We start from the raw sequence: 11324 nt of genomic DNA, 5'->3' as shown, positions 1-11324 counted from the left end.
TATTCTTGGAAGTGACAGTTCTTGGTGTCAACACCACCTGTTCAAAAGGGGGTCATGTGTACAAGGAGATACACACAGCCCCTGGCAGCCTGTGTGCTTGGGCATTGCTGCTTCCACACCAGAGCAGTTCCTTGTTTCCACAGTACAATAATTAGCTAAAGGACAGGAGACAGAGATGTCCACCATGGAAGTTAAAAATGGACACAAGAGAAACAGCATGGCCTGACCTGTGGTGGTGCAGTGGATAAAGCGTCGACCTGGAAATGCTGAGGTCGCCGGTTCAAAACCCTGGGCTTGCCTGGTCAAGGCACATATGGGAGTTGATGCTTCCAGCTCCTCCCCCCTTGTCTCTCTCTATCCCTCTCTCCTCCTTAAAAAAAAAAAAAAATGAATAAAAAAAATAAAAAATAAAAAAGAGAAACAGCATGAATGTCTGTCAACAGGGTTAATGAACACATGTTCTGAAATGATGGATGGGGACTGATAGCCAGGGAGTGACAAGGACAGGTGTTCAGTGAATAAAAACAAGGTATTCAGAATATTAAACTTTAATTGAATAGAACATGTTTCGCAAACATAATGAATTACAACTTGAGAGTGAACTGCACCCACCACACTTTGCTGGCCCACCACACAGCCTCTCAGTAGAAGCCCCACAGACATGTGAGTGCCAAGTTAGGTAGGTGGGACTTTGGCCCATCACAGAACAGGTGGGAAGGTGGTCGACAACAATGGAACAGTTTCCTGTTCCTAGAAAGGCCTTCCCTGCCTACAACCTACCAGGAGACAGATACTGCGATCTCCCACTGCCTGAGTGGCACACGCCCACCCTGGACTCTGGTCTCCTGGATGCTTCTCAAAGGCTTCTTCACACATTGGGAGTTGCCAAACTATCTGAACATGGCATGGGCCAAAGAGCCCATGACGCATCTCAGTGGAACCCCCCAGAGAACTTGGGGGACCTCCTTTTTTCATCAGGATAAGCTCTATAACTTGTGTTGAATGGCCAAATGTCCACACCTGCTTCTTTGGGCACTGGCCTGGCTTCAAGGAGCAGCTCAGCCCAGGCTGCCACCCGAGAGCTCAAGGAGCATCCTAGCACCCCAGAAGGCATCGCTGGAGACCTGGCTGTTGGGACACTGCACCTGGAAGGCCAACAGAGCATTACACACACAGGCAACCTCTGACTCTACCCACCCACCCGGACACCCTGCCCCACAGCACCCACACCCCAGCTCCCATTCCACTGATATCCAGCCTCAAGGTCTCCACACCCTGGTTCATCTTTGGCTGGCTGATTCACTCCAAAGGCATGAGCTGATCCAGAAGTAAAAAGGAAACCTGTTACCTCCTAGGAAAGCCTCACCTGGCTGGATGGTGGGGGCTCGCTCAGCTCCACAGCAGGTACAGGGCTGGGGAATACAGACGGGGAAGGTGCCAGCTCTGGGAAGCTAGAAAAGAGTCCATGTCAGAACAGGCCTTGTCTCTAGGTGGTACCAGGTCACACCATCCACCCCGTGAGAAGTGTGCCCTGAAGGGTTCTGCATATCGGGCACCCTTTCAAGTGCTGAACGCTCAGAAACTCGCCTCTGTCAAGGCCCCCTGGTGCACGGTGCTAGAAGGGCCTGTGTGATATCTGTAGCAAGTGGCTTGGGTGGGTTACAGAAGTGGTTTCCAACCTTTTTACACTTAAGAACTGGTGAAAACAGGAGAATAATTTCGGGGACCACTAAGGCAGAAGTCAACCTGAGCATAAGTGAATTTGACTAAGATGATTGGATCTATATATAACTGTCAAGCAATATTGAGTGGCTGACCCCTTCATGGACCAGCATGAAATTTCTGATGCACTGGTCCATGAACTGGCAGCTAGAAAACACTGGGCTGGAGGGTGTCAGAGCAGGCTCACAGAGAAGAAACATGAAGGAAGAGATCACACATGGAAGGGACAGGCCTAGCTGTGAAGGAGAGAAGAGGACCCTACGAGCATACCAGAGGGAGCTGCAGGGAAGGTGAGACGAGACAGGTAGCTACAACGGACAAGTGTCTGGCAATTCCTTAAAAAGGGAATCGGCCCTGGCCGGTTGGCTCAGCGGTAGAGCGTCGGCCTGGCGTGCGGGGGACCCGGGTTTGATTCCCGGCCAGGGCACATAGGAGAAGCGCCCATTTGCTTCTCCACCCCCACCCCCTCCTTCCTCTCTGTTTCTCTCTTCCCCTCCCGCAGCCAAGGCTCCATTGGAGCAAAGATGGCCCGGGCGCTGGGGATGGCTCCTTGGCCTCTGCCCCAGGCGCTAGAGTGGCTCTGGTCGCTGCAGAGCGACGCCCCTGAGGGGCAGAGCATCGCCCCCTGGTGGGCGTGCCAGGTGGATCCCGGTCGGGCGCATGCAGGAGTCTGTCTGACTGTCTCTCCCCATTTCCAGCTTCAGAAAAATACAAAAAATAAATAAATAAATAAAAAGGGAATCAATCATGACCCTTGACCCAGCCATTCCACTCCTACGTGTGCTTGGACAGCACAGACACAAAATGTACAGAAGTGCATGTGACTCAGGTCTTAGAATAGGCACCGGAGACCCAAACCTGGGACTCCCAAATGCCCCCCCAGGGGATGAGTAAACAACCATAACCCACCCACAGAAAAGATGAGACTCAGCAACACTACGTGACTACGGACACAGGCAGCAGGGCAAAGCCAGCAGTCTGGCCAAGTGGAATAAGCCAGACCAAAACCAAGTATGAACTGTATGATTGCATAAAAACTAAATCCTAGCCAATGCAGTTACGGAAAGCAGCTCTTTGGTCCTGGGGTTGGCAAGGGTAGAGGTGGGGAACCGACCTGCAAGACTCAGCCTCAGCACATTATGGCTTTGTACTGGATTATAAGTCACGTTCAGAAAAGTACCATCGGCATCACCTACATACGTTGTTTATTGATTGCCAACTGCCCCCAATGAAACTTTTTAAAAAAGAAATAAAAGACTGTCAAATCAGAACACAGATGGGCTGTGGCTGGACACCTGGTCATGATAGAAGACTGTGTCCATCTACATGGCTGTGATTCTCCTCCCATCTGGCTGCTTCATAAGGAGCAGAGCCTGAGATTTGTGGGGACTGCCCACCTCTCATGTTCCACTATAATTCTGCCCTCACTGGACACCTGGTCTTCAGCTGCCTGATCAGATACCCAAATCCTGAGGATATGGTCCTTGGAGTAACTCTCAGAGATTCTCTCTCCAGCAGCGGACCCCTACCTGAAACACACTCCTTCATCCATCATGTCTGCAATCTCCTGGACCCAGACCCAAGGACATAGTCCACAGCACGTGGGTGTGGGTGTGTGTGTGTGTGTGTGTGTGTGTGTGTGTGTGTGTAAGGAGGGGAGATAGAAAGACAGACTCCCACATGCACCCTGACCAGGATCGCCCGGCAACCCATCTGCAGCCAATGCTCATTCAACTAAGCTATCCTCAGTGCCTGAAGCCCACGTTGAGACCAGCTGAGCTATCCTCAGTGCCTGGGGCCAACACTCAAACCAGTCAGGCCCCTGGCTGCAAGAGGGGAAGAGAAAGAGAAGGGGAACAGAAGCAAATGATCACTTCTCCTGTGTGCCCTGACCAGAGATGGAACCCAGGATGTCCGTATGCTGGGCCAATGCTCTATCCACTGAGCAAACTGGCCAGGGCCCCAAGACCCTTTAAATTACAACTTGGATATAAAGTTGCAGGATCTTTTTGCTGCTCAGATACTCTGACCACCTTTACCTGGGGAAGAGAAAATGCCAGAAAGAGGCTGCTGGGGCCCAGGGCAATCTCAGGGAAGAGGACTGAGCAGCATTCACAGGACAGATGTCCATGTCGACTCTCATGTTTCCTGTGTTTCTTTTTCTTTTTTTTAAAGGAGAATTTCAAATAGTACTGGATGAGATAGTGCCTGGGGAAAGTAGGGAAAACTCTGCATAGGGTGATCTCCCAGTGAGCGGCCTCTGTCCTCGTGGGACAGTTCCAAGCTCCAGTGAGATACTACTTTGTGAAAGTCCTTTCAGGATCTTTTTTTTTTTTTTTTTTTTTTTAGAGAGAGTCAGACAGACAGGAATGGAGAGAGATGAGAAGCATCAATCATTAGTTTTGCATTCACTGATTGCTTTCTCATATGTGCCTTGACCACGGGGCTACAGCAGACCGAGTAACCCCTTGCTTGAGCCAGCGACCTTGGGTCCAAGCTGGTGAGCTGTGCTCAAACCAGATGAGCCCACGCTCAAGCTGGCGACCTCAGGGTCTCGAACCTGCGTCCTCCATGTCCCAGTCTGATGCTCTATCCACAGCGTCACCGCTTGGTCAGGCAGTGTTCTTTTGTCTAAATGAAAATTTACCCTCTTCTGTTTAGGAGATGCAGGCAGGGGAATTGTTGCAGCTCCCAGAAACCTGCAAGCAAAGGACTTTGTTGGCTCCATCCCAGCAGGCGTTTGTATACCAGGCCCGAGTCCCTGCACAGCCTGTGGAAAGTACCGCCTAAGCCCGTGCCTCTACAGGCTTACCTCTCAGGGAGGATGAATTCTGAACCCTGCCGTGGTGGCTGTGTCACCAGGAAGCTGCCTGCCTGTCCTACGCTGGTGCCCAGACCCTCCTCCAGGTATGTGCTCTGGGGGTCGCTGCTGGGTGGATCAGCAAATCCTGCACAGGAGGAAAGTCCACAATCTGATGTGAGGAGGAAGGGGTCGGCTCATGGGCAGAACAGCCAAGACCTGCAGGACAGGAGCATCCAACCTGGCTCTCCCCAGGCTGTAGCCACCCTCCCTGAAGAAACAGCCACAACTGACTCTCAGCAGCTCCATCAGGCTTCCAGAGGACAAAACAAAGCCTAATTCTGCTTTGTCATTTCAGACCTTACACTGTCACCACCCAAATGACTCAGCATTTGAATCTGCCTCTCCCCTCACTGCCACGTGAGGACGAACACGGGACTTACACTTCTATGTCATCTTCACATTTGACCTTAGGTTTCACCAAGATTTCACTGAGGTACAAGGTGACAAGACCTTACCTTGCCCCCTTCTCTCCTATACTTTCACAGAATATCTCAAAATATCTTTTACTCTTACAGACAATACCTTGACCAGGCATCTTGGTTAGTTACATTGTTGTCCCTATACTGGATGGTTTTGGGTTCAATCCGCAGTCAGGGCACATACAAGAATAAATCAATACCCTGACCAGGTGGTAGCGCAGTGGATAGAGTGTTGACATGGGATGCTGAAGATCTAGGTTCGAAACCCCGAGGTTGCTGGCTTGAGTACGGGGTCATAGACATGACCCAACCCCATGACACTGGCTTGAGCCCAGAGGTTGTTGGCTTGAAGCCCAAGGTCACTGGCTTGGCTGGAGCACCCTTTCCCCCATCAAGGCACATATGAGAAAGCAATCAATGAACAACTAAGGTGCTGCAACTATAAGTTGATGCTTTCCTCTCCCTTCCTGTCTGTCCCTCTCTGTGTCTTTCATATAAATAAATAAATAATACTACCTGAGGTGTTTGTAGGAGGGAAGAGCATGCTTCAGGTACATTACTTCTGGTTCTAATCAAACACAGATTCAAGGGCAAAGTTCGGGACCTTAACACACCTCTGCCCTCCAACAGACACCAGTAATTGTAGCCTCCAGTGCAGAAACTCATGGTATGTATACATCAAACTCACCTGAGGAGCTGGGCTTAGCAAAAGTGGCAACAGACATGGAAGCGTCTGCAGGGTGCACCGTGAAATCCAGCCCATGACTGTGGACCAGCTGTCCAGTCTGAAAGGAAATGTCCCTGGAGGATACCAGTGCAAGGGACTTCGACCATGACTTGGGGGCAACTAAAGAGGGGTCCAGAGTGTTGCTACAGGCATCCAGCACACTGAGTCCAGGGTCAGTGTAGATGTAGGGGACAGTGGCAGGATTGTGGCCAGGCCCTTCTTGGTACACCTTATCACTCTGCAGAGACCTGGAAAACACCGCCAACATTGTCCCTTGGTAGACAAAGGCTCGTTCAGGCCAGGGAAGTCACTGATGGTGTGGGGCCCACCACTCCCTAATATCGCTGCCTTCACTGTCCTCCCTGTGGCTGCAAACCCACTAGAGACTTAAAAATACTGCTCTGGCCTGACCAGGCAATGGCGCAGTGGATAGAGTGTCGGACTGGGATGCTGAGGACCCAGGTTCGAGACCCTGAGGTCACCAGCTTGAATGCGGGCTCATCTGGTTTGAGCAAAAGCTCACCAGCTTGAGCCCAAGGTCGCTGACTTGAGCAAGGGGTTACTCGGTCTGCTGAAGGCCCGCGGTCAAGGCACACATGAGAAAACAATCAATGAACAACTAAGGTGTTGCAATGTGCAACAAAAAACTAATGATTGATGCTTCTCATCTCTCTCTGTTCCTGTCTGTCCCTGTCTATCCTTCTCTCTGACTCTGTCTCTGTAAAAAAAATAATAATAAAAATATTGCTCTGACCAGCTGGTGACGCAGTGGACAAAGCATCGGACTGGGGCACGGAAGACCCAGGTTCGAAGCCCCAAGGTCACTGGCTTAAGCATGGGCTCATCCAGCTTGAGCGTGGGCTCAACAGCTTGAGCGCAGGGTCGCTGGCTTGAAGCCCAAGGTTGCTAGCTTGAAGCCTAAGGTCACAGGCTTGAGCAAGGGGTCACTCACTCTGCTATAGCCTTCCCCCACCATCAAGACACAGATGAAAGCAATTGATAAACAACTAAGCAGCCCCAAAGAAGGACTGATACTTATCTCTCTCCTTCCTGTCTGTCTGTCCCTATCTGTCCCTCTCTCTGTCAAAATAAAGAAATACGATTACTGGAAACCTAAGATAGGTTAGCATTTCATTTATTTACAAGGACCTTCAATCAATCATTATTCCACAATACTGAAAACTGGGTTTTACTATGAAGACCCTAATGGTAGGTTGAATAAACGTTGGTTGATCTTAAAGGAATACTGTACTAGGCAGTCGATAATGCAAAATAATAACATTCCATAAATGCTAACAATGTCTCAGATGGCGATCCTAGGTTTTTGTCAACCCACCCCCTCCCCACACCAGTAATCTTTGCAACAATTCACATGGCAGGTCCTACAACTCCCCATTTCACCGGTGAGAAAAGCAAGGCAGGGAGATCACGGGTGTTTGGCTAGAGACACCTTTGGGTGGTGTCAGTCCGCAGGTCAGGTGCCAGACCAAGTCTCCTGCTGAAGGTGGAGGAGCTGAACAGGGAGAAGATCCCCAGCCTGTGGGGACAACCGTACCTGGGAGTCAGGGGTCTTGGCACAGTCTTATATCCAGAAAAGTCTGACGGCAGCGCCAGTGGCTTCCACTGCACCAGGGACTGTGCAGGCCCATCGTTGTCACCTCCTGCTGAAAACCAATCAGATGGGAGAGGAGGCTGGATGAAGCTCAAGTCCCAGCCTCCTCCCCAGCAGGTAAACGTAGCCCAGCTGGCTGGAGTCCTCCCAATATTTTCTATCGCTTGATCCATCTCTGGCCTGAAATACGACACTCTCCGTCCTAATGCTGGGCTCATTTCCTAAACCTACTGACTTCTGACCTTGGCCACACAGCGGCCTCTAAACACAAAACGGGGGCCGCAGGTTCACCTGACCCTCAGCGTCCACGTTCTCCATCTTTAAGGGTTCAAGTCCCGAACGTGCAGGTCCCGGGCGTGGCACCCATGTAACCAGAGTGTCCTACCCAGGCGAGGCCCTGGACACGGGGTGCAACGACAGACGTCCGAGGTCCGCCTCCAGCCAGCCCGGCCCTAAGGCCTCTCACCTGACCACGGAGGCTGGTGCGCACACTCAAAGCCGACGTGGCGGTGGCCTGAGGGTAGCAGGGGCTCCTCCGATGCGTCCCAGGCTGGCTCCACGCGCTGAAGACCGGCCCTCTGGCGCCGCCGGTAGTTGGCAAACCAGTTGTAGACCTGGTCTGGGGTTAGGCTGGTCTCCGCGGCCAGGGTCTCCTGCGGGAAACAACGAGCGTCGAGCCCCAATTCCGTCCGCGCCGCGGACCAGCAGCTGCTCCTGAGAGACCACGTGGAACCCCGACGCGTGCCATTCACTTCTTCAGGAGCTAGCACAAAACTACGCAGTTGAGGAGGGCGAAGAGATCACTAGGAGTCCTTCCGGTTGGAGGGGGCAACAGAAGTGGGCGTGGCTATCGCGAGGAGTGACCTACCGGTAAGACGCGGTAGAGAAAAGCAGGCGGGAGACCACTGGAAAAGCCCTGACGATTGGACGGGAATAGACGGGAGCTCACTACCAAGGCCCTGCTAATTGGACAGGGGCAAAATGGGTGGAACAAACACTATACGAGCCCCTTGATTGGACAAGGACCAGAAGTGGGCAGAGCGACCACCTGGAAACCCTTTGATGACTTGATGCGGTAGATTAGATGGACCAAATACAGCAAAGCCTTACCAACTAGATATGGAAGAGAATGGGTGCAGGGGATATAGGACCAGATCTCTGAACAGAAGGAAACTCCCTCCCGCCCCATAGCGCCTTCCCCTGCAAATTTCCCTCCCCTGCCTCCTGCTTCGGGCCTCAGCTGGTACTGGGCTCCACGGGCATGTGCCTCCCCAAATCTGGAAGCTCCACGAAGGCAGAGAGACTCAGCACGCCTCACCCTAGTACCCCGTGCCTGGCCATCGCGGGTGCTCAGTGACCATCTGTTGAAGCCACACGCGACCCCACGCGAAAAAAACCTATTAACTGTGCAGGCTGGACCTTCTGTGCTTGCCAAACACTGAGCCCCTGTACCCAGGATGGTTCAAGGATAGCTGGAGACCAAGAGTGCTCTAGCAGAGGAGCCACTGGGAAGGGGTGTGTGTGTGTGGTGTATCTATGGGCAGGGTGTCTCTTAAGGGTGGAGATCAGCTAAGGCAGGGGTAGTCAACCTTTGTTATACCTACCGCCCACTTTTGAAGATCAGCTAAGGCAGGGGTAGTCAACCTTTTTATACCTACCACCCACTTTTGTATCTCTGTTAGTAGTAAAATTTTCTAGCCGCCCACCAGTTCCACAGTAATGGTGATTTATAAAGTTGGGAATTAACTTTATAATTTATAAAGCAGAGTTATAGCAAGTTAAAGCATATAATAATAATTATCAAGTACTTTATGTCGGATTTTTGCTAAGTTTGGCAGCATAAATCTTTATATAACAACTTACTATAGTTAAATCTATCTTTTTATTTATACTTTGGTTGCTCCACTACCGCCCATGATGAAAGCTGGAACACCTACTAGTGGGTGGTAGGGACCAGGTTGACTACCACTGGGCTAAGGGGAGGGTTGTCTGGCCTAACTCTCTTACCCGCTCAGCCTTGCTGGGGTTGCTGCTTACATCCAAGGCAAAGTCATGCAACTTCTGGCGAACTTCTTTGGGGAAGTTCCGGCTCTTCAAGCCTTCAGGACACAGGGAGGAGGGCGGTGGGTTCCTGGATGAGGGCAGTGAGAAAGTGGTTATAGTTACCCCTTCTGCTGGATACAGCTCATATGTTACAAAATACTAGGCACCCCAGCACTTCCTCTCATCTCACTGGCCGCTTCTTCTCCTCCCTCTCTGTGCTGCAAAGTCCCAGGGGCCCATCTCCTGAAAGTACAAGAAGGATGTGCTCGCCTGGTCCCAAACTGTACTCCACACATGAACAGAGGTCTCAATAGGTCTTCCAAGTACCACTCAATGAAATGCCAAAGTTGACAAATGGCCATGTTGAAGCTGGATGATGAGATTGAGGTTGGTTACGCTCTACTGTGTGTATATTTGAATTTTTGCAAAAGAAAACTGGTATATCTTCTATATATCCTGTATATATCCTGTCTACACAAGATTTTATATCCAAACACCAACTCAACAGATCCCACACATGTAAAAAAAATCCCACTCATCCCAAATGGAGCTTGATCCCAGATCTCCAAATCCACCCCCCCACACACACACACACACATCCTGTGCAACTCAGTGAGAAACTACCATATTCCAGCCACTCAGGCCAGGAGCACTGGAGTCTAGCTTTAGTTTTTTCCTTCTTCAACACTTTCAAGCCATTACCAAATCCTCTAAAATCTATCTTCACAAAAACCTTTCTTTGGCCACTTCCAGAGACTTCAAGAACCTACTGCCTTTGCTCTTGCAGTAACCATCTACTATGGCTCTAATGTCACATCCTTCTTATGGCCCAGGGGACTGCCACCTGCTTGCTCAGGTCTCTCCTCCAAGAATTGCAGGGGCCTGTACTCAAGACCCCTCCCTACAGCAAAAAACAATACAGTACATTCCCCCCTTTTTTTGTGACAGAGATAGAGACAGAGAAGAACAGACAGGAAGGGAGAGATGAGAAGCATCAATTCTTTGTTGTGGCACCTTAGTTATTATTATTATTTTTTTTTTTTACAGAGACAGAGACAGAGGGAGGGATAGATAGGGACAGACAGACAGAAACGGAGAGATGAGAAGCATCAATCATCAGTTTTTCGTTGCGACACCTTAGTTGTTCATTGATTGCTTTCTCATGTGTGCCTTGACCGCAGGCTTTCAGCAGACCAAGTAACCCCTTGCTTGAGCCAGCAAGCTTGGGCTCAAGCTGGTGGGCTTTGGCTCAAACCAGATGAGCCCGCACTCAAGCTGGCGACCTCAGGGTCTCGAACCTGGGTCTTCCGCATCCCAGTCCAATGCTCTATCCACTGCGCCACCACCTGGTCAGGTGCACTTTAGTTATTGACTGCTTTCTCATAGCCTTGGGGCTACAGCAGAGCGAGTGACCCCTTGCTCAAGCCAGCGACTTTGGGCTTCAAGCAAGCAACCATGGGGTCATGTCTATGATCCCATGCTCCAGCCAGTGACTGTGCACTCAAGTTGGCGACCTCAGGGTTTCAAACCTGGGTCCTCCAGGTCTCAGTCTGATGTTCTATCCACTGCTCTACTGCCTGCTCAGGCCATGGTGATTATTATAAAACCCCTACTTAGTATCTGTCATGTGCCAGGCAACCTTCTGAGCACTACACACAGCTCGTTACTGCTTGTAGCACTCTCTTTAGAGGTCCTGCAGACCTGAGGGCCAGTGCTAAAACCCAAAACACCTGCAGAGCCTGACCTGAGGCACATGTGCTGGGCGACTTCCAGAAGAGGGTAGTGAGGTCACATTCCCTGCCTGTGGAGCCCTTATTGAGGGCAGTGGCTCTTACTGCAGCTAAAACTTTCTGCCTGAGTTCTGGGAACCACTCCCTCTCCTTGCCTGCTAGCAAAGGTGGGAATGCAATCACGTGCCAGCTAAGCAGGTGGAGGGTG

General features: G+C 51.0%; 1 protein-coding gene across 1 annotated transcript in view; it reads right to left on the bottom strand.

The window, feature by feature from the left end:
• Positions 1-646: 646 nt before the first annotated feature.
• ANHX (anomalous homeobox) overlaps positions 647-11324 on the bottom strand; it is a 15219-nt gene continuing 4541 nt past the window's right edge. The window contains exons 3-9 of the mRNA XM_066365997.1: positions 9351-9474; positions 7810-7996; positions 7287-7392; positions 5693-5979; positions 4535-4670; positions 1367-1451; positions 647-1145 (exon numbers count right to left, since the gene is read on the bottom strand). Of these exons, the coding sequence (XP_066222094.1) occupies positions 1059-1145; positions 1367-1451; positions 4535-4670; positions 5693-5979; positions 7287-7392; positions 7810-7996; positions 9351-9474 (1012 nt within the window). The 3' untranslated portion in view covers positions 647-1058. The remainder of the gene's footprint in view (positions 1146-1366; positions 1452-4534; positions 4671-5692; positions 5980-7286; positions 7393-7809; positions 7997-9350; positions 9475-11324) is intronic.

This window comes from Saccopteryx leptura, chromosome 2 (genome assembly GCF_036850995.1).
Source record: "Saccopteryx leptura isolate mSacLep1 chromosome 2, mSacLep1_pri_phased_curated, whole genome shotgun sequence".
In the NCBI taxonomy this organism is placed as follows: Eukaryota; Metazoa; Chordata; class Mammalia; order Chiroptera; family Emballonuridae; genus Saccopteryx; species Saccopteryx leptura.
Note: the sequence above shows the minus strand (reverse complement) of the source record. Positions and strands in the feature narration are given on the sequence as shown.